The sequence below is a fragment of the Coregonus lavaretus genome (genome assembly GCF_964263955.1).
Source record: "Coregonus lavaretus genome assembly, chromosome: 18".
Taxonomy (NCBI): Eukaryota; Metazoa; Chordata; class Actinopteri; order Salmoniformes; family Salmonidae; genus Coregonus; species Coregonus lavaretus.
Window position 1 is genome coordinate 35,785,853 of NC_140005.1, and position 23,849 is coordinate 35,809,701.

At 42.7% G+C, this 23,849-nt stretch overlaps 1 protein-coding gene across 1 annotated transcript in view; it reads right to left on the reverse strand.

Moving 5' to 3' along the window:
• The window catches only part of LOC311145999 (tyrosine-protein kinase receptor TYRO3-like), a 32,056-nt gene continuing 8,207 nt past the window's right edge, over positions 1 to 23,849 (reverse strand). The window contains exons 5-19 of the mRNA XM_084182430.1: positions 23,001 to 23,087; positions 22,679 to 22,794; positions 21,987 to 22,167; positions 19,621 to 19,763; positions 10,329 to 10,467; positions 10,039 to 10,165; positions 9,387 to 9,481; positions 9,157 to 9,252; positions 8,797 to 8,877; positions 7,841 to 7,933; positions 7,477 to 7,598; positions 4,978 to 5,087; positions 4,581 to 4,740; positions 4,072 to 4,208; positions 1 to 3,859 (exon numbers count right to left, since the gene is read on the reverse strand). Coding sequence (XP_084038556.1) covers positions 3,445 to 3,859; positions 4,072 to 4,208; positions 4,581 to 4,740; positions 4,978 to 5,087; positions 7,477 to 7,598; positions 7,841 to 7,933; positions 8,797 to 8,877; positions 9,157 to 9,252; positions 9,387 to 9,481; positions 10,039 to 10,165; positions 10,329 to 10,467; positions 19,621 to 19,763; positions 21,987 to 22,167; positions 22,679 to 22,794; positions 23,001 to 23,087 — 2,102 coding nt within the window. The 3' untranslated portion in view covers positions 1 to 3,444. The remainder of the gene's footprint in view (positions 3,860 to 4,071; positions 4,209 to 4,580; positions 4,741 to 4,977; positions 5,088 to 7,476; positions 7,599 to 7,840; positions 7,934 to 8,796; positions 8,878 to 9,156; positions 9,253 to 9,386; positions 9,482 to 10,038; positions 10,166 to 10,328; positions 10,468 to 19,620; positions 19,764 to 21,986; positions 22,168 to 22,678; positions 22,795 to 23,000; positions 23,088 to 23,849) is intronic.

Genomic DNA, 23,849 nt, shown 5'->3' on the forward strand with positions numbered 1-23,849 from the left:
TCATGAAACAACCAATACTTTTTATTTACTTACACTTGGAGGTGTGAATTACATTGTAGCTTTATGTACAAATGTCAAACAACTAGGCACTGGCTGGTAAGGATGGACTGGTCAGAGTATCACAACACAAAGCATCAGCTTCATAAGTCTTTGTTTTTAATGATCTGGGTTGTATCTATGGACATTATTTTATAACAATATACAAAAAATACATTGAAAATATACATATTAAAACATAATGTCCCTTGATATCCCATAGCCTACATGGAATGCTCCAGAATGCAAAATCAAGGGTGTCTCTGTAAGCACTTTGAACATCAGTGAACGACAGACTCCCATTTTATCAGGCTAATGTCTTAACACATAATATCCATATTCACACTCTGGTAAACTTAGTTATTGAATACATACAACGTTCTGCATATTATCCTGTTTCATCAATTCTCAATGGTACTCTTCAAAATAACTCATTGACAAAAAATGTAAAGAGATACTTTGGGATTTTGGCAATGAGGTCTTTATCTACTTCCCCAGAGTCAGATGAAGTTGTTGATACCATTTTTATGTCTCCATGTCCAGTATTAAGGAAGTTGGAGGTAGTTTCGCGACCCAATGCTAACTAGCATTAGCGCAATGACTGGAAGTCTATGGGTATCTGCTATGACTTCCAGTTATTGTGCTAACGCTAGTTAGCAGTTGTGCTAGCGCTAGTGAGAAACTTCCTTCAAATGGGATGCACCGACATAAAAATGGTATCAACGATTTCATAGGACTCTGGGGAAGTAGATAAAAGGCCTCATTGCAAAAATCCCTAAGTATCCCTTTAAGGCAGCGGTCACCAACCGGTCCTCGCCATGGACTGGTCGATCTCCAAGGCATTCCTAGTCGATCGCCAAAAATGTATGTAAAAAACCCAACGATAAAGCCTTGCGTTCCTATTTTATTTGTCTCGCACTGTTGACGGTAGGTGGACCCGATTCAGCTGCCCTCCGCGCCGGGAAGGCGAAGTGTTCCCATTTTGGACCATTTCATGTGTCTGAAGGTGCAAACGGGCCCGGAGAGCAAATCAAGTGCTATATAGGCCTACCGCTGGCTAATCACATGGCTCAGATAACAGTGTCTGCAGTAAAGTAGCAGGCAATAAAAAAAGAATAACATACAGCAAAGTTGATACTGTGAGATTTCAAACCGTTTAAAACCATGACGAGAGAGACTGTCAAGGAATACAGCAAAGAGCTTCTGTCAACAGTTTTTATTCAACACTTTTATAAGCCATAAAATGCGCATTCTTCCTACTTCCACGGGCTACAACCAGCACTGCATCTGTAATGAGTAGGAAAGTGTATCGTTTGCGTTGTTATTATTAGAGGCTTGGGTCTTTAATATCAAGGAATTTCACTTTCTCTGTTCATACCAGTAACATTAATTTGTGCATGAGGCAGAAATAATGCGGTGTGACTCGAGTTTCACCATCAGCTGGAAGACCGTGTCCCTTTTTGGTCAGCAAAGGAAAGGGAGAGTGGAGGGACGTTGAGAGGTGGACCCTCAGTCTGCTGCTCTCTCCCTCCGCTGAGACTGACCATCAGATGCAGGCACCATCAGCCCCCCCAAAATAATTATTTAAAATGTATGCTCACTCAGCTGTGCCTTACAAGTAATACAACTGATCTATTACTGGTGTGATCATATAGCCTACCATACATTTTGAAATATACACTGAACAAAAATGAAAACATAAAAAAATGATATGCTACTTATCCTTTTATCTATACTGAACAAAAATATAATCGCAACATGCTAAGTGTTGGTCCCATGTTTCATGAGCTGAAATAAAAGATCCCAGAAATTTTCCAAATGCACAAAAAAGAATTCTCTCAAATTTTGTGCACACATTCGTTTACATCCCTGTTATTGAGCAGTTCCCCTTAGGCCAAGATAATCCATCCACCTGACAGGTGTGGCATATCAAGAAGCTGATTAAACAGCATGATCATTACACAGGTGCACCTTGTGCTGCAGTTGTCACACAATGCCAACTGTTGCATGTTGCGTTTATATTTTTGTTCAGTATATATTTTTAAATGGTCCGAACAACATTGGCAGGGCAATTGAAGCAAATCCAATATGCAGTGATAATGTATTGGGTCTACAGCCTACTGCACAAACCTCATTGCTACAGTACTGTTTTTAATAGGTTAATGTTGCATAAGCATACATTTTTTAAAGTAATGTAAAAAATAAAATATAAATCTGAGCAGTAGAACTCTGCTTGCATTTGGACTCAGAATGTGATCTGGACTCAGAAAAGGATGGTGACCACTGCTTTAAGGGATTCTAACAGTCGTGGTCCCATTAAATGTTATTCTAAGGTTAAATAAGAATACAGATTAAGAATGAGTGTAATAGACACTTTTGGACTGGAGCTGCTTTTTATATTGAGTTTAGGGTATTGATGGATTCTGTTCAAATATAACATGTTTCAAGTTAAACTGTAGTTTGTTTGTATCCTGTTTAGTGAGTGATTACAGTGAGTATTAATGAAGTTTAGGCCATGAAACTGTATGCTAATTTGGAAAGGTTGACCTAATCAGATAAGAGGAAATTGCCTCGGATCAGGGAGCAGGGTCAGGCCAAGGACAATGAAGATGGACGGGGTGTGATTCTGACATCTAGCTAACCAAAGAGAGGACCATGGACATTCCACAGGGTAGATAAGGGAAACTCATTGGGGTCATAAAATGTATAGCTGGGTAGGTGACACCTAAAAGAGGGTGGTGACCAAAAGGAGGGAAGAGTATAAGATGTGTTGTGAACTTTCTAAATGTATGCACTCAGCTGACGGCATCCTTGGTAATAAACACTTGAAACTTCTCTTGAGCTTTTGGTCTCAATTCCTTACTGCAAAGAGTAATTTTCTTTTCAACAGTATGAAAGGGAGTAAGTTCGCAAAGCAACAAATACCAATGTTCAATACCTACAGTACAGTGCACACTAGGGACATAGGGAGCATTTGTTAATAAATTCAGTCCCTAAACATCAAAAGGTGCGTATCTACATACTAAATAATGCCTCTGTCAGTGAGTTTTCCATTGAAAAGTTAACTAACTGTATATCAGTCAAGATCTAAATGTACTGTGCTTTTTGTCAAAGTAATAGTAAGGCTGATTGTGTGTGTCTGGGTGTGAAGTCATTTAGTTTAAAGTACAAAAATACACAGAATAACTTGCAATAAAATGGGTAGAAAAGTTCAGTAAGATATGCACTTCAATCCAATTTTGCTCCATTAAGTAATGCTGGTGAGCAGCCATTTGTTTTCAGAAACTTCACTGGAAGGCAGTAGTGAGTGACCAACCCACCACAACCAATTTGCCAGTCTGTGAAATCTGTACACAAGGTCAGTTGCGGTCAGGGCAGGGGAGGCAGCATGGTGGTCGAAATATAAAATCACACATTAATGAACGTGTCTTCATATTTCTCATCCCTAACTTCTTGCTGCAAGGTATCCATTGAGTCAACCTGCCTCCCACCGTCCTCCTCTTCATTGCTATTACAGGTAGGGCCAATGATGTAGCGGTAGTCTCCACCGATAGCCAGAGCTACCCCAGAAGACACCATGAGCCAGTCTTTTTCATCTTCCTCCATCCCCACACACTGCCAGGGCATTGCTGACCCTGTGCCCAGTGCCCCTGCGCCCTGCTCCACCTTGTCATTCTCCAGGTTAACGTAGAGAAGGGCCTCCTTAATACAGCTAGGCCCTGGGGATAGGCTGGCCCACAGCCTCTCCAGCTGGTCAATCAGGTGCTGGAAACTGGGGCGGCACTTGGGAACAGGGCTCCAGCAGCTATGCATGATCTCGTAACTGGGAAAAAAAGAGGAAGACGATTCGAACTGTCAGGTCATTATTGTAAAAGAGAATATGTTCTCAATGAGTTACCTGGTTAAATAGGCAGTAAAAATATTAATCTGGCACCAATGATGATAATTTGATTGTTTAAGTCATTTGAAAAGTATAGCACCGATCCCATCAGTTCTGATGAAGGCCTTTTCGATCAGACCCAGTGGACCACTCACATGTCGTCTCGGCAGTCAGGTGGCTGTTTGAGCCTCTCTCCCTTGATGAGGTACTCGTAGATTTCTGAGTTCTCCACCCCAGGGTAAGGGGTCTGCCCCCGTGCCATGATCTCCCACATGGTGACTCCAAACGCCCACTGTGGGAAAACAGAGTCAGTCAGTTAACTTCTGGGCCATTAAAGTCAAAAATAAGGAATTGACAGTTCCAAAAACAAACAACATCTTATCTATTAAACAGGGACTCAGTCAGTGAACTTCTGGGGCCACTACATGGTTCAAAAATTCAAAAATGAAATTGATTGGTCTGGAAACAAAATAAACATCCTATCCATGATGCATTGAATTGCATAACAAAACACAAATGTAATCCTTTTCACAAAGAGGATTTCAAGATGGGGATCCCAAACTCAAATATTACCACCCTACAGTGTCACCATCATTTAGAAAATGAAGGTATGAGTTTGTGTGTACTGTGACCAAGATGAGGGCGCGTCTATGTTTGTATGTACCACATCACTCTGAGTAGTGTAGACATTGTCAGCAAGACTCTCCAGAGATATCCACTTGACAGGCAGCTTTGAGACAGATCCTTGTCTGTAGTAGTCGCCACTGTAGATTTTCTTTGACAGGCCAAAGTCTGCCACACAGACTGTCAAGTTTTCACTAAGCCTATGAACAAAGGACAGGAGATGGTCACAATCCAACCCACAGGCAAAAGAAAGCTCTAGTAAATTCAGTGTTAAACCATATTAGAGGGAGTTCCAGTTAGGAAAGAGTAAAGTGACAGGTTGCGTCTCAAATGTTGCCACATTCCCCATTTAGTGCACTAGTTTTGACCAGGGCCCTATAGGGAATAGGGTGCCATTTGGGATAAAGCCACTGTCTACTCTGCTCGTAGATTCTCACATGCAGTTGCGCGCAGCCAGATCTCTGTGTATGAAGTTTTTATTGCTCAGGTACTCCATTCCACGAGCGATGTCCAACATGAACTGTATGAGCATCTGCAGTGACACTGTCTGTGTGAGGGAGACAGCAAGATTACTTTGTTAAAACATGATTTGAAGCTCTACATCAATTACAAAGTCTACTATCGAAAAAAACAACAAATAAATTGGCCCCACAGGTCAACCTGGTCTTTCCTCTACAGTCGATAACAGGAAATGAAGGAATGATTTAAAACATTCTGTATCTAAACAGTCAAATGTAACAGTGGAAGACCTTGAGTTCTCTGGACACATGCTGGGCAGAAGTGTATTATAGTGTTACAGGGTTAGTGTACAAAACATTAAGAACACCTGCTCTTTCCATGACAGACTGACCAGGTGAAAGCTATGATCCCTTAACGATGTCACCTGTTAAATCCACTTCAAATCAGTGTAGATGAAGGGGAGGAGACAGGTTAAAGAAGGATTTTCAAGCCTTGAGACAATTGAGACATGGATTGTGTACGTGTGCCATTCAGAGGGTGAATGGGCAAGACAAAATACAGTGAGGGAAAAGTATTTGATCCCCTGCTGATTTTGTACGTTTGCCCACTGACAAAGACATGATCAGTCTATAATTTTTATGGTAGGTTTATTTGAACAGTGAGAGACAGAATAACAACAACAAAATCCAGAAAAACGCATGTCAAAAATGTTATAAATTGATTTGCATTTTAATGAGGGAAATAAGTATTTGACCCCTCTGCAAAACATGACTTAGTACTTGGTGGCAAAACCCTTGTTGGCAATCACAGAGGTCAGACGTTTCTTGTAGTTGGCCACCAGGTTTGCACACATCTCAGTAGGGATTTTGTCCCACTACACTTTGCAGATCTTCTCCAAGTCATTAAGTTTTCGAGGCTGACGTTTGGCAACTCGAACCTTCAGTTCCATCCACAGATTTTCTATGGGATTAAGGTCTGGAGACTGGCTAGGCCACTCCAGGACCTTAGTGTGCTTCTTCTTGAGCCACTCCTTTGTTGCCTTGGCCGTGTGTGGAATGCTGGAATACCCATCCACAACCCATTTTCAATGCCCTGGCTGAGGGAAGGAGGTTCTCAACCAAGATTTGACGGTACGTGGCCCCGTCCATCGTCCCTTTGATGCGGTGAAGTTGTCCTGTCCCCTTAGCAGAAAAACACCCTCAAAGCATAATGTTTCCACCTCCATGTTTGACAGTGTGGATGGTGTTCTTGGGGTCATAGGCAGCATTCCTCCTCCTCCAAACACGGCGAGTTGAGTTGATGCCAAAGAGCTCGATTTTGGTCTCATCTGACCACAACACTTTCACCCAGTTCTCCTCTGAATCATTCAGATGTTCATTGGCAAACTTCAGACGGGCCTGTATATGTGCTTTCTTGAGCAGGGGGACCTTGAAGGCGCTGCAGGATTTCAGTCCTTCACGGCGTAGTGTGTTACCAATTGTTTTCTTGGTGACTATGGTCCCAGCTGCCTTGAGATCATTGACAAGATCCTCCCGTGTAGTTCTGGGCTGATTCCTCACCGTTCTCATGATCATTGCAACTCCACGAGGTGAGATCTTGCATGGAGCCCCAGGCCGAGGGAGATTGACAGTTCTTTTGTGTTTCTTCCATTTGCTAATAATCGCACCAACTGTTGTCACCTTCTCACCAAGCTGCTTGGCGATGGTCTTGTAGCCCATTCCAGCCTTGTGTAGGTCTACAATCTTGTCCCTGACATCCTTGGCGAGCTCTTTGGTCTTGGCCATGGTGGAGAGTTTGGAATCTGATTGATTGATTGCTTCTGTGGACAGGTGTCTTTTATACAGGTAACAAGCTGAGATTAGGAGCACTCCCTTTAAGAGTGTGCTCCTAATCTCAGCTCGTTACCTGTATAAAAGACACCTGGGAGACAGAAATCTTTCTGATTGAGAGGGGGTCAAATACTTATTTCCCTCATTAAAATGCAAATCAATTTATATCATTTTTAACATGCGTTTTTCTGGATTTTTTTGTTGTTATTCTGTCTCTCACTGTTCAAATAAACCTACCATTAAAATTATAGACTGATCATTTCTTTGTCAGTGTGCAAACGTACAAAATCAGCAGGGGATCAAATACTTTTTTCCCTCACTGTAATTAAGTGCCTTTCAACGGGGTATGGTAGTAGGTGCCAGGCGCACCGGTTTGAGTGTGTCAAGAACTGCAACACTTTGTGCCAATTTGACACAACTGTGGGACGCATTGGAGTCAACATGGGCCAGCATCCCTGTGGAATGCTTTTGACACATTGTAGAGTCCATGCCCCAATGAATTGAGGCTGTTCTGGGGGCAAAAGGCGGTGCAACTCAATATTAGGAAAGTGTTCCTAATGTTTTGTACACTCAGTGTATGTATTCCAGTATTGGGTATCTATTTTAGTATGCATACAAGTGTGTATAAAATGTATAGGGGGCACTCACAAAGGGCTCATCTCCAAGGCGGGACAAGAGCAGAAATGTGTGAAGGTCCCCGTGCTTCATGAATGGCAGGATAACCATGGGGATGGGCAACCGTTGCTGAGGCCGTCTGTGCAAACTCACTCCTGGAGGACCAAAATATATTCAATATAATTATAAAATATAATCAACAACTCACTGCACTGAGTTGCTGTAATGACACAGTTACAACACTTTCTCCGAACCTATAAGTAGCCTACTTGTTGTACTCCTTTGTGGAAGATATTATTATTTGTAATCTGGCAATGCCTTTCGTAAATAAAGTTGTAATGAATTTAATTGAACTAAACGTTGGCCCAAGTCATGGGTTTATATATTCACTACTAACCAATGAGCTGGATGACATTAGGATGATCGAAGTCCTTCATATGAGAAGCCTCCTTCAGGCACTGTTCAATATCACATGATGAGTTGATATCCGCTGAAGGATAAATGACAGAAAACATAACAATTATCACAACTTGCAAGGACTTATTAGTTCACATCAGGGGTGAAAGTAAGCCGGTATGGAGTTCTGGCAAAATAAATAGTAGGGGCACGCCGTAGGCCTACTGGTAAAACATGAGCCTATCACAATAATTAAAACAAAGATGCCAAGAAGAACTGTAGGCTATTACACTATTATTTATCATTAGCCTACTGCATGTCAATGTCATAAAACATGTAAGAATGGACTTGAAAACATGTGGAAGTATGCTCCAAAATGCTATGTGGTTCGACAATATAGTGACATTTTGCCAAGGCAGAGATGAGTGGCCGAGACTGAGACGCACGCAAACAGCAGTGGACGCATCAATTCAGGTTACACAAGTTTAGGCCTTTTTGACAAATCGCCAAATGTCATTCATTCCACTTTTTGGTGTTTTGTAACAGCTGTCTCTTTCCATTCATCAAATGGCGGGTACACAGTGCACCGTATGGATGCTGGAATTATTTTTTAGAGTGGACGAACATGCGCAGGTAGCCAGGCTTACAGGAGCCGTTTGAAGTGATTGTTTGACAATCAGATGAAAACATCATGACTGGTTGTGTTTATGACACATTAAAAGAAAATACACTTAAAAAGTTAGACGACAAATCTTTACTACTAGGCCGACAGCGATCCTTTAAAATTAATAGAGATTCTGTAATTCTATGATTAGGCCCAAGCACGTGCACACAAAGGAAATCCCATCCCGGGAATAAATTAAATCTACTTTCAACTGTATCAATGTAATATCCACTGACTGTACACATTCATATAAAAAGGCAGTTAAAATGTAAAGTCAATAGTCTCTCACTCACTTTTGAGCACCTTCACTGCAACCTTCTGTACAGTACTGTCCTCCATCTTTAGGAAGGCCTCACGCACTGAGCCAAACTCACCTACACAAACACAGAAAAATCACTGCCACATTAATCCTGGGACAATAAACACTTTGGTACAATTCAACATATTCCAAAACATCACAACACAGACATTAGGTCTGCCTTGTTATTTAGCAATACACAGTCATGATTATAGGCCATGCCAGACGTTTGTAAATGCTCTCTTTTGCAGCCGCTAGCATCCACAACATTTTGTCAACACTACTTTTAGTCAGCACTTTTAAAGGGTGTGAGCTATTTTGTATAGAAACAGTACACAAGGAAGCCCTCACCAACCTTTTCCCAACATGTGTCCGAGGGTCAGTAGTCTTTCTGGGATCAGGACGTCTTGCAGTTTGGCCTTTAGATCGTCATTGATACCCAAGCTGTCCACTGGTGGGAGACACCGATTCAATGTATTATTCACCATCCAGGTCCACTGACTACAGGCACTACAGTACGTGTCAATAGAGGGCGGCACCTTTATTTGTGGAGACCGTAAGCCAAACACGACTGACTTTACTTACAGCTGAGTTCTGGGAGCTCTGGGCAGGTCCTGTTGAATGACCTGGCTGCAGTGAAGGAGACCATGCTCTCAGTCCCTGGGGGTTTGAACACAGACCTGCAAGGACAAGCACAGTCCTGCGTTCACATACTGTATTGGCGCCGGCAGGTCTACTGTCTGCAATATCTACCAGAATCAGAGGCCTCGTTTGAATACTTTATGACTGCGCTGTTATTCCTGCTTTGCCTTGGTTTTGTAACCTTGCAGTAAAGTCGCTCCTGTTCGAATACTTCTGAAATGCATCCTTCCTTCCTTGGGGTAATCCACTGATCTGGCAAAGACATTGGTGAACGGAATGTAGTGGAAATCTTGCTTTCCCTCATCCAATCATGTCAGCTCAGTGATAACTTTAAGGAAGGGAAGAAATAAGGAAGGTTGCAGTCATAAAATATTCACACAATGCCTCTGATTCTGGTAAATACTGCAGACAGAAGGCCTATATGTAAAGTCAGTGTACTTGGGGGGAAAACATGCTCTTTAGCAGCTGTTGTTTACAGTAGGTCAGTCAATTCATTAAAATGGTGCTTTCAGCTCATGCTAATGAATTGAAACAGAAAATAATGTTTATTTGAAAGGCTTTGGTCTTGTCTAGCAAGAGAGCAATGGCAGCATACCCAAACGGTGTCTCCTTCCCTCTGCGGTGCACTAGGACTGTCAAGAGAAGCCCCACCATTGTGGCCACCAGCAGGCCCAACAGAAGACCCACCCACATATGGCCTCTCTGCATCTGGGCTGCCACTGCTGTGTGGAACACACACACACACAGCTTTACATACAACACAACGCCCCGTCACCTTCAAATTTGGAGCATAGGTTTCAAAACAACTAGACTACTAGATGGATAGTGGCAGGGCTAGAGGGGCAGACGGGCTAATGATGGAGAGTGACAGAGGGGCTCACTGACCTGAGGCGGGCATGACAAGTACAGGCTGGCTCCAGGGCCCACAACCAGCACCTGTACACGCTGACACCTGGAAGGTGGCGTTGAAGAAACGACCTCCACCAGACAGGTGGGCCACATTCTCTTTAAAGAACAGAGCCTCCTGGAACACAACAACCAAAATATGTCAGCGTGTGGTCTATTAAGACATGCTTTGAGTTTAAGAAACGTAAAACAAAGCTTCCATCGCAAGTGAGTGCTGGCCTTTTTAAATGTTTTACACAACACACAAAGACACACATTATGCTTTGGAACTGCTGAATACTGAGAAAAAAATAATTTGGATAATTTTCTTTGGCACCACAGGAACAAAATACGAATGTGGCCTTTCTAAGAATAGATTTTTGTAAAGAACTCACATTATGAGAGAAGATTAGAAGTTTTGATATCTGCCACACCCCCATTGAAGCAGTTGTTTTTCGAAGGAGAAAAGCGTGTCTGTCTCTCCGACCTTTTCAATATTGAATTGCGATCTCCACCGTCCCATATACAGTGGGGGAAAAAAGTATTTAGTCAGCCACCAATTGTGCAAGTTCTCCCACTTAAAAAGATGAGAGAGGCCTGTAATTTTCATCATAGGTACACGTCAACTATGACAGACAAAATGAGAAAAAAAAAATCCAGAAATCACATTGTAGGATCTTTAATGAATTTATTTGCAAATTATGGTGGAAAATAAGTATTTGGTCAATAACAAAAGTTTCTCAATATTTTGTTATATACCCTTTGTTGGCAATGACACAGGTCAAATGTTTTCTGTAAGTCTTCACAAGGTTTTCACACACTGTTGCTGGTATTTTGGCCCATTCCTCCATGCAGATCTCCTCTAGAGTAGTGATGTTTTGGGGCTGTTGCTGGGCAACACGGACTTTCAACTCCCTCCAAAGATTTTCTATGGGGTTGAGATCTGGAGACTGGCTAGGCCACTCCAGGACCTTGAAATGCTTCTTACTAAGCCACTCCTTCGTTGCCCGGGCGGTGTGTTTGGGATCATTGTCATGCTGAAAGACCCAGCCACGTTTCATCTTCAATGCCCTTGCTGATGGAAGGAGGTTTTCACTCAAAATCTCACGATACATGGCCCCATTCATTCTTTCCTTTACACGGATCAGTCGTCCTGGTCCCTTTGCAGAAAAACAGCCCCAAAGCATGATGTTTCCACCCCCATGCTTCACAGTAGGTATGGTGTTCTTTGGATGCAACTCAGCATTCTTTGTCCTCCAAACACGACGAGTTGAGTTTTTACCAAAAAGTTCTATTTTGGTTTCATCTGACCATATGACATTCTCTCAATCCTCTTCTGGATCATCCAAATGCAAACTTCAGACGGGCCTGAACATGTACTAGCTTAAGCAGGGGGACACGTCTGACACTGCAGGATTTGAGTCCCTGGCGGCGTAGTGTGTTACTGATGGTAGGCTTTGTTACTTTGGTCCCAGCTCTCTGCAGGTCATTCACTAGGTCCCCCCGTGTGGTTCTGGGATTTTTGCTCACCGTTCTTGTGATCATTTTGACCCCACAGGGTGAGATCTTGCGTGGAGCCCCAGATCGAGGGAGATTATCAGTGGTCTTGTATGTCTTCCATTTCCTAATAATTGCTCCCACAGTTGATTTCTTCAAACCAAGCTGCTTACCTATTGCAGATTCAGTCTTCCCAGCCTGGTGCAGGTCTACAATTTTGTTTCTAGTGTCCTTTGACAGCTCTTTGGTCTTGGCCATAGTGGAGTTTGGAGTGTGACTGTTTGAGGTTGTGGACAGGTGTCTTTTATACTGATAACAAGTTCAAACAGGTGCCATTAATACAGGTAACGAGTGGAGGACAGAGGAGCCTCTTCAAGAAGAAGTTACAGGTCTGTGAGAGCCAGAAATCTTGCTTGTTTGTAGGTGACCAAATACTTATTTTCCACCATAATTTGCAAATAAATTCATTAAAAATCCTACAATGTGATTTTCTGGAAAAAATAATCTCAATTTGTCTGTCATAGTTGACGTGTACCTATGATGAAAATTACAGGCCTCTCTCATCTTTGGGAGTGGGAGAACTTGCACAATTGGTGGCTGACTAAATACTTTTTTTCCCCACTGTAAAGTGAATGTGTCTGAACGAGACAGACAGCAAATTGAGCTGCTTGTCATGGCAACATACAAACCTTTTTTTCAGTTGACTGGCTAAATCGGTACTTTGTTGCGAAAACTAAAATGGTTTCTAAATGACCCACCCATCGGTCGCAGCTGGTGCCTTATGAAGGACACTGAATTTACCACCTCGAATCATGCATTTCTGGGCAACATCAAACAGCTAAGAAGGCAAGGAAAATATATCACAAACAGCCCCCCTCCATCACGATAAGGACATGGCCCAGCTCCAAAACTCACAGGCTCTGAATTCCGGTACACCAAGGGGTCTGGTCCAGAAAGTGTGGTTCGACCTCCAGTTACATCTGGGTCGAAAAGGAAAAGAGGGGAACAGACAACTAAAGCCCAACTCATTCCTCGTAAAAACTGACGAGAACAGTTGTTCATTGCCTGTTTGTGTTATTTCTAAGTTGCACTCGTAATTAAGCTACTGGAAAACAATATTATAACAACGCATTCTCCCTCTCAGATATGCCACTCTCACATATAACGAGGCCACAAAGAATCATCTGGACCCAAGGAAGAGGGGCAGGGAGTCCAAGAGGGGATTAATGTTCGGGCAGCCAGGGAACCCACTATACCCGGTGGCATCACTGGAGAAATATCTATCGAAATGCCCGGAGAACGCCCTTGCATTTTATCTCCACCGAAGGAGAGTATCGGGGACTCGATCTGGTACACGTCAGAGCCGATGGACGTGAACTATCTGGCAGCACTTCTACCCAAGATCTGCAGGGCAGCGGGTACAACTACATACACAAATCACAGCATTAGGACCACGACAGTCCAGAAACTGGCCAATGCTGGTTTAGAAGCGAGGGACATTATGTCAGTGATTGGGCATCGGTGCGAAGGTTCGCTCCATAGCTACTGGCGTCCCTCACTGACAGACAGAATATGCTGGAGCAACATCCTGGCCGAAAACAAAGGGAACACTGCAGCACCCATCAACACCCAAAAGGCTGAAGCAAGGCAGCAGAAGTAGTAGCACAGACTCAGATATTTCAACCAATGCACCATCCAGGAGAATGTACAGATAAATGTGACATACAATAGGTAGCTATAGCTATGTCATCTGTGATAACAAAGAGAATGTATGGTTTCATTTATTAAAATCAGCTCAAATGAATGTCATGGATTGTCTTTCTTTTGTCTGAACAGCGTCCTGACAAGAGAGCACATTTTCTCTGCAAAGTCACGTATCATAAACTGATACGTATCATAAAGCTGTTTTAAGTCTATTTTCCTATGACCGTATGGGTACCATTTTTTCTTTAAGGAGTTATTATGCATTTGTTATTTTAAATTGGTTTTTATTTCACCAGTAGTGTTGTTGTTTTTACACATTAATCACATTGTGAGTCATGTGTCAAAATGGGGGAATTACCAGTCCTCTGAAGGATTTTGGATTGAAGTTTTACAAACCTTGAGTGATATATAGAAGTGTATCGAGTGATATATGAAGGAGTGTTGTTGTGTTGTTTGTTTTGTTTTCGATACAAATCTCACCAGATTGGGTCTGCTGGATAGTTGGGATTTCTCCCGATGGGTTAGTCTAACTTCCTGATCCTGTGACTCTGCGGTGAAGCCGACAGAGTGATAAGGGGAGTATATTAGAAATTGGTATTAAGAATACTTGGTAAAAGTAATGATTTGTCATAGCCAATGTTTGTCTGGCTTTCCTGAATCAGAAATGAACTGAACTAAACTGTTGTTCTGATCTGTCCTCTCTCAAGTTTATGGTGATCGTGACTACAGATGGTATCTACATGCATGAAAGGGATAATTCGGCCAAGAACGGTGTGAACGTCAAAACCCCCTCTAACCGGTTGAAGAAAATGGCGTTCAATACGGCCCTGTTCTGCACCACTTCTACAGAGAGACCTGAGTCCGAGCCAGCAACCTGTACACAGCATCCAATCAAAGCTATCAACTGCTTTTTCTCTCATGCCTTTTCTCTCAGGAGTGTGACAGGAGTCCATGTGGAGTGAGCATGAAGAGAGATCTGTTCCAAACTTCTCTAAATGTTGCTGGTTGGCAAATGGACAATACATAATGGGTGGTAAAGGTGGTGGCAGCCCATGTGAGAAATTGATATTGGGACATTTTCATGGGCCATCCATTTTGAACTATAAAGCTATCTGAAGAAGAAAATGGGGAGACGCCAGAAGATTGAGTGCCGGGGATGGAAGGGGTTGGTCAACTGTGCCCGTAATTGATTTGGACTTGTCCAAAATTGTTATTTGGGGTATCAGGTTGATTAAGGAGGTCTACACACTGCTAAATGTATAGTAATTTAGACTAAGAAAGCATTGAGATACTGATTGGTAGTTATTCTCCTTATGAGGAAGCTAATGCTAGAATTATGGATAATTATACTGTATGTTAATATACATTTACATTCTGCCAGTGTTGATGTGTGCTAAATTGAGGGTTTTAACTTTTGAGTGACAGGACCAATGTGAATCACTAAGAATTGTCATTCTAAATTTGGTTTGGATAGTTAATTGGGTTTTGATTAGGATTTGTAAACTGACTGATTGATTTGAGTAAGTTGTTAGTATGTTAATAACTATATGAGTGAAGCAATTAATGTATTATGGATTGATTGTTGTTATACTAATTGTGACATGGGTAAAGAAGTTGTGTGTACTAAAGATGTTGACACTATTCTCAGCATGCCCTGGTGAATGGAGGGAGAGTAAAACTGATCCTAATCTATTTGATATATATCCATATGACATTTTTGATGATAATGTTAATACTCAGGAACTATGCTTGTCCTAGGTCATGTTCATTAGGCACCAAACTGAAGACATTTTACTTAAACCGGGAATCCCTACCAGGATTTGTCCAACAAGATATGCTCATTTTAGTTTCTACAGATGGTGTTATGGGGATGGCAATAGTTATTTCCACCATGCTGATCCATTGGAGTGTGCTAGATAACTAAAGTTTATTTTATTAAACTCCATTGTTGAATGCACTGCATTATGCATTCAATATTTGCTTTTCACTGTCTATGAAGATATAGTCTTGAATCATATAAACTGTATGCATCTTTTGATTTTCTTCATGGGTTCGTGCAGGTGACTGTGTATCATGACCTCCCCAGACAAATTGGTAGAATGCTTAGAATATGTGTTGGAGGTTGAAATGGGAGACTGTGCTAAGTTTCTTGGGAGGAGGCTGAGCCCGTGCTATAGCAGCCGGTCACAATGAATTATTGCTTTTATGTTTCTTGCTCTATGAAGAATGTATGCACTTTCTACATGTGTATTAATATCTCTTTAAACCTTGTAATTTTCTTTTAAATTTTGAGAGTATTTTCAAAATGAGGGAATGTGAGAGCAACAATTACAAGATTATGTTGTAATACTGTTATTGCATCAAATGGTTGTTTTCTGCAATAGAATAGGGTTCTTAGAAATCTCATGTGTCTGTGTTAATACTGACAGTAGATTTACGATGCCTTAGGTGGTCCTCTGTAGCTCAGATGGTAGAGCACGGCGCTTGTAATGCCAAGGTAGTGGGTTCGATCCCCGGGACCACCCATACACAAAAATGTATGCACGCATGACTAAGTCGCTTTGGATAAAAGCGTCTGCTAAATGGCATATTATTATTATTATTATTATTATTATTATTAGGTGATAAACCAAACAAGCCACATTCTATTCATGTGAGGAAGATGGCTCGGTCTGACTGAGCATGCATTCCATAGATTGAGTTGGTGTTTGTGTAATGTAAGGTACCAGGGAGAGATGGCTCGGGTATGGATAATGATGAGAGGAACCTTGTCTTGGGGGCCAAACTCTGGTTTCCATACAGTAAAAACAGTCTTCATAGCAAATGCTATCTGGATGGGAGATACTCCTTTCTCATATATCAAGTCTCACCTTGTGACCCATTCATACATCTGTTACAGTGGGGGAAAAAAGTATTTAGTCAGCCACCAATTGTGCAAGTTCTCCCACTTAAAAAGATGAGAGAGGCCTGTAATTTTCATCATAGGTACACGTCAACTATGACAGACAAATTGAGAAAAAAAAATCCAGAAAATCACATTGTAGGATTTTTAATGAATTTATTTGCAAATTATGGTGGAAAATAAGTATTTGGTCACCTACAAACAAGCAATATTTCTGGCTCTCACAGACCTGTAACTTCTTCTTTAAGAGGCTCCTCTGTCCTCCACTCGTTACCTGTATTAATGGCACCTGTTTGAACTTGTTATCAGTATAAAAGACACCTGTCCACAACCTCAAACAGTCACACTCCAAACTCCACTATGGCCAAGACCAAAGAGCTGTCAAAGGACACCAGAAACAAAATTGTAGACCTGCACCAGGCTGGGAAGACTGAATCTGCAATAGGTAAGCAGCTTGGTTTGAAGAAATCAACTGTGGGAGCAATTATTAGGAAATGGAAGACATACAAGACCACTGATAATCTCCCTCGATCTGGGGCTCCACGCAAGATCTCACCCTGTGGGGTCAAAATGATCACAAGAACGGTGAGCAAAAATCCCAGAACCACACGGGGGGACCTAGTGAATGACCTGCAGAGAGCTGGGACCAAAGTAACAAAGCCTACCATCAGTAACACACTACGCCGCCAGGGACTCAAATCCTGCAGTGCCAGACGTGTCCCCCTGCTTAAGCCAGTACATGTCCAGGCCCGTCTGAAGTTTGCTAGAGTGCATTTGGATGATCCAGAAGAGGATTGGGAAAATGTCATATGGTCAGATGAAACCAAAATATAACTTTTTGGTAAAAACTCAACTCGTCGTGTTTGGAGGACAAAGAATGCTGAGTTGCATCCAAAGAACACCATACCTACTGTGAAGCATGGGGGTGGAAGCATCATGCTTTGGGGCTGTTTTTCTGCAAAGGGACCAGGACGACTGATCCGTGTAAAGGAAAGAATGAATGGGGCCATGTATCGTGAGATTTTGAGTGAAAACCTCCTTCCATCAGCAAGGGCATTGAAGATGAAACGTGGCTGGGTCTTTCAGCATGACAATGATCCCAAACACACCGCCCGGGCAACGAAGGAGTGGCTTCGTAAGAAGCATTTCAAGGTCCTGGAGTGGCCTAGCCAGTCTCCAGATCTCAACCCCATAGAAAATCTTTGAAGGGAGTTGAAAGTCCGTGTTGCCCAGCGACAGCCCCAAAACATCACTGCTCTAGAGGAGATCTGCATGGAGGAATGGGCCAAAATACCAGCAACAGTGTGTGAAAACCTTGTGAAGACTTACAGAAAACGTTTGACCTGTGTCATTGCCAACAAAGGGTATATAACAAAGTATTGAGAAACTTTTGTTATTGACCAAATACTTATTTTCCACCATAATTTGCAAATAAATTCATAAAAAATCCTACAATGTGATTTTCTGGATTTTTTCTTTTCATTTTGTCTGTCATAGTTGACGTGTACCTATGATGAAAATTACAGGCCTCTCTCATCTTTTTAAGTGGGAGAACATGCACAATTGGTGGCTGACTAAATACTTTTTTCCCCCACTGTATTTGTCATGTAGACTAAGAGGGTGTATCTTTGCTATAAATGATCTTTGTATTCTTTGTGTCGGGGCTCTCAGCCCAACAATCAAGAGTGTTGGGCCGACCAGCCTCGTTATTACCTTATTAATACGTTTTGAATTAAGTAATATCCTGATTGGTGATGGACCTTGTCTCTCCTCATTATTGATTAGAATTTCCACTACAGTGTACAGGTGCAGTGGCAGCTCCTGAAAAAATTCTCAGGGGGGGCAATTTTTCTGATGATTTAGGTGACCTACACACATTTAAAAAAAGATATGTCCAGCAACAACATGAAGACAGGGGCAGCATATAAGTCAATACCAGAAGCATTTATTGACTGATCTCAAATGTGTTGGCTTACAAAAGCAAAATAAGTTATCACAGTAAAAATTCCTTTCACATTCCTCAACACTGCATAAACAATATGCATTTCCATAAAACACCTCATCTAATTGTGCCACAAAGTTGACAAGTCCAAGAAAAATACCAGGGTTGGTGGAGCCCTCAGTTTCATCTTTGCCTCGCAAAGCTAACTCAAACACTCCGCAAAACTTCACACACTGGATTAGCCGGCTGAGGATGTGGCGGTTCTTGCTAACCTCATCGTTGTGGCGGCGGACAGCTAGCCTGTATCCCTCATCCAGTTGAGTGGCAATGTTCACTCTCCCCAAAGCAGACAATCTCAAACAGCTATCCATGTGGGTCTTTGACAGCTCATGTTTCTTAATCTTTTCTGAAAGATGGTGCATGTCCGTTACACCAGTCGCTGTCCAAGCGGTGCTGTCTGCCGTGCCGCCTTCAGGGTGAAAGAGTAAGCAGGGGTAGCAGAAGACTGCATTAGCTACATCGCAGCCTGCTAGCCAGGTTTTTCGTTCGTACCAATTTTTGGAAAATCCTCGGGTGTAGGACTTTCCCCCTTTAGTAGAAACCTGTTGAATTATTAAATTTGGTCTGGGAGGTCCTAATTGTTTCGTTGCCAATTTATCTTGATTTGTTCGCCGACAAAAAGGAACTTCTTTCAAAGAGACAATCGAGTTGCACTGAACGCTAGCCATCTTGACAGTAGTACGTGAATTGATTGACGCTGCTACCCGCTCTTTTCTTAGTTACGTTCATGGTTATGTTACGTATGACGAAAGCGCGTAAGTGCAAGCCCTCCCGGAACCCATAGAGATTGTTTTGAAAGCTCTGATATTTGAAAAAAAAAGATTTTACATGAGAGTCTATGAGAGACTTCTGGGGCGATTTTCAACCTGACTGAAATCGCCCCAAAAGGGGCGGGGCCATTTGAAGCACGACTTTAGCCTGATTGGACATTTAGTGGCAGATCAGACGTCTAGATTAGAACACTGATAACTACTGTTGCCGTGATATAATTGATTAGAAAAAAAATCCCTTCCTTTTCCCATTTGGCAGTGCGTCGCCCATATCGCCCTAATGAACACACCGCCCCTGTACAGGTGTACGTGGCGGTCTCTCCAGTGTGTACAGTTGTATGAGGCGGTCTCTCCAGTGTGTACAGGTGTATGAGGCTGTCTCTCTGTTGTGTACAGGTGTATGAGGCTGTATCCTACCTGTCCTTCTTTTCCCAGGTTCCACTGGACTTTGTAGGCCATCAGTTTCCCCTGCAGCTCCTCGTCCTCCAAGGTCGCCCAGTTCAGGGACAGCTGCTGCTCTGTTAGGTCAAAGGTCAGGTTCCGGGGGGCAGCAGAGGGCACTGGGGAGGAATAACACACAGGGGCACAGTGTTAATGAATACACCTACATTTAACACCTTAGAACACCTTACATTTTATCATAAAGAACATTATAAAAAGGTAGTTTTGGTATATGTCAATGCTGTAATTATAAACTTCTGCTACTGCCATCAGTCAGTTAATTATTTAAAACACCATCTGCTCTAAACTCAGGAGAGATTTGCAGGGAGAGGGAAATCACTACTCAATCAGTGTCTTTGACCTAAGAGCACTCACAAAAAATTGGTTGATCTATAAGAGTGAGTTCACCCCCAAATGAGAGGCCATGGTCTCCCTGTAATGGTATCCCTAACCAGCGTGTGGTGACACTGAGGCAACAGGCCTTAGTTCAGCACTGCAGCACATTGATATGGATTGAGGGCATGTACAATGCTTCATTGTACCAACAGTCCTGGAATCGACTGGCCTGTGTCCAGCACTGCCAGTTTATAAACATACAAACAAGGTCGCCCCCAGAAACCACCACTGCACTGCATTGCTCCCCTCATCAGACTCCCTCCCATGACCACTCTGCTGCCTGTATGTACCCCTTATCTCAACAACAAACCTTATTTAAAACCCATCAACTTAGACGGTATCCTATATAAAAGGATTTAGTTCAAGTTCTAGTACTTTGACAGTGTAACAACTTTGAAAAGTCGGCTGTGGGGCTGTGAGGTACAGAGGGCCAACAAACACAAAGCATGATGTTATTTTCCCATTGTGATAAGATCGCCACCTGCCATATTGTTACATGAATCATCATGTGCTTTTGATGTCCAGCTGGTGATGTGGTCGGTCGGTTGACAATGTATGTATTCTAAATGGCACCCTATTCCCTATGTAGTGTACTACTTTTGACCATGGCCCATAAGAAGTCCACTACATAGGGAATAGGGTGCCATTTTCAAATCAAATCAAATGTTATTTGTCACATGCGCCGAATACAAATGTGTAGACCTTACAGTGAAATGCTTACTTACAAGCGCTTAACCAACAATGCAGTTTTAAGAAAGAATTTAAAAAAAAAAAAAAAAAAAAGAAAAGTTACTAATAATTTTAAAACAGCAGTAAAAATAACAATAGCAAGGCTATATACAGGGGTACCGGTACGGAGTCAATGTGCAGGGGCTCCGGTTAGTCTAGATAATTGGGGTAATATGCACATGTAGGTAGAGTTATTAAAGTGACTATGCATAGATAATAAACAGAGAGTAGCAGCAGCGTAAAAGAGGGGTGGGATGGCAATGCAAATAGTCTGGGTAGCCATTTGATTAGATGTTCAGGAGTCTTATGGCTTGGGGGTAGAAGCTGTTTAGAAGCCTTTTGGACCTAGACTTGGCGCTCTGGTACCGCTTGCCGTGCGGTAGCAGAGAGAACAGTGTATGACTAGGGTGGCTGGAGTCTTTGACAATTGTTAGGGCCTTCCTCTGACACCGCCTGGTATAGAGGTCATGGATGGCAGGAAGCTTGGCCCCAGTGATGTACTGAGCCGTACGCACTACCCTCTGTAGTGCCTTGAGGTCAGAGGCCGAGCAGTTGCCATACCAGGCGGTGATGCAACCAGTCAGGATGCTCTCGATGGTGCAGCTGTAAAACCTTTTGAGGATCTGAGGACCCATGCCAAATCTTTTCAGTCTCCTTAGGTTAGGTTTTGTCGTGCCCTCTTCACGACTGTCTTGGTGTGCTTGGACCATGTTAGTTTGTTGGTGATGTGGACACCAAGGAACTTGAAGCTCTCAACCTGCTCCACTACAGCCCCGTCGATGAGAAGGCGGGCGTGCTCGGTCCTCTTCTTTTTCCTGTAGTCCACAATCATCTCCTTTGTCTTGATTACGTTGAGGGAGAGGTTGTTGTCCTGGCACCACACGGCCAGGTCTCTGACCTCCTACCTATAGGCTGTCTCGTCTTTGTTGGTGATCAGGCCTACCACTTTGTTGTGTCATCGGCAAACTTAATGATGGTGTTGGAGTCGTGCCTGACCATGCAGTCATGAGTGAACAGGGAGTACAGGAGGGGACTGAGCACGCACTCCTGAGGGGCCGCCGTTTTGAGGATCAGCGTGGCGGATGTGTTGTTACCTACCCTTACCACCTGGGGGCGGCCCGTCAGGAAGTCCATTTGGGGTGCAGCCAATGACAAAAAACTGTTGATAAACAAAAGAGCTGATATGTCATTATTTATTCTATTGACTGGACGCCCACCTGCTTCTGGTGTCTGAAACTCCAGCCAGCCAGAGAATGGGGAGGTCCCAACCTCATTGTCACAGCACACTCTAACGCTGTAGTTGGAGTAGCAGTTCAGCCCACTGAGGATCTGTTGGAATGGTGGAACCTTTACACGCTGGTCCGGAAGTTCCACCTTCCTCCCAGAGTTCTTAGACATCTGCAAGAGGTTTGAAGGAAGGAAAACATTCCATAAGGGTTAAGTTCTAGGATAAATGTGAGAGGATGTGAAAAATGCATGATATGTCATTATCTTATCATTGAGGTGAAATTGTCATGTTTTCATTGGCAAATTCTTTCATTCAAAGAATGAAAAATAATAATACTCAAGGTGCCGCCCCAAAAAACAAGAAATAATTATTTTCATTATCTCAGTCTTGGCTAAGCATTGATCCAAGGCATTAATATACATTCTGATGGTTGTCACTCCCATCCTAAATTGCACTGACAGACTACTTTCAACAACAACAACCACATCTCTTAAAAATCAGTAAATACATTTAACTTCTGACTGAGTGTGTCAGTTTGCTTGTATATATCATAACTGCTTTATTGAACATCTAAATATAATTTAGCCAAATCTACAGCACTGGCCGGACATCTCAGTTGTGCCGGTTTGGTTCATTTTTATCTGTGGGACTGGAGTATTAGAATTGAATACACATTTTTACCTGGATGGTGCAGACTGACGGGTCAGAGTGTCCAGTGAAGCCAGGGCTCCAGGCCAGCGTGACATTGTTCTCCACCACATGGACCACCTGCACACCTTTAGGGGCTGCTGGGAGGACTACAGTCAATGAAAAGACAGGGTTTTAGATTTACAAACATCCAACTCTGCACAGAAGCTGGACGAAGAGCAGACAAGAATAGCTAAGTAACAGCAGCATACTGCAATGTGCATTGACTAACCAAACTTCATCAGGCAGCATATTCTAATTAGAAAAATGCCTTAGTCACACTCATGACAGCATTGATTATTCATTAATTTCTCACCTTTAATGTGCACAGTGCCTGTTCGCGATACTGAGATACCTCTGGCATTCTTGGCTTCACAGTAGAACTTGATGCTGTTATTCACACCTACAGGGACAGGGAACAGAGGAGGGAAACGTGTTAAGTGATCTACGCAAGCCAGAGCCCTTTAAAGGTAAGCGTTTAGTCGATGCCAAGAGTGAATTAAACCAGTCACCTGCTACTATGCCTGACCAACAGTCTGTTTCTCCCATGTAAATGAGTAATTTTCACACTGTGAACATTATGAAAACAAGGAAAATTCGGACAAGTGGGGACATTTAGCCGGTCCCCACAAGGAAAAAGGCTATTTTAGGCTTAGGGGTTAGGTTTACAATTAGGGTTAAGTTTAGGTTAAGGGTTAGGGAAATTGGATTTTGAATGGGAATCAATTGTTTGGTCCCCACAAGGATAGTAAAACAAACGTGTGTGTGTGTGTGTGTGTGTGTACTGTACAGTACAGTACACAATACCAGGCACTGAGGGCCACTACCTGGTTAGTCATCCACTGACTGACATTCACAGAAAAACATGCCAGGGTCATAACAGGGAACCATCAGCTGGACTGAAACACGTCTGGCTACTCTCACATTCTAGGTAAACATCCGTTTCTTCATTCCTGACTCCGAATTAGAACTCAGCAGCAAAGTCTTTGTAAGTCAAGTCAAGTAGTGCACTATATAGGGAATACCTATATACTCTGGTCAGCAATATTGATTGAGATGAATGAGATCCACCAGAGTAACAGCAGAGGAAGGTGCAGGTCCAGTTACATAGGGCAGAGGAACTGAACCAGCTAAACATAAGCAGGAAATGAAGGAGGCGAGCCAC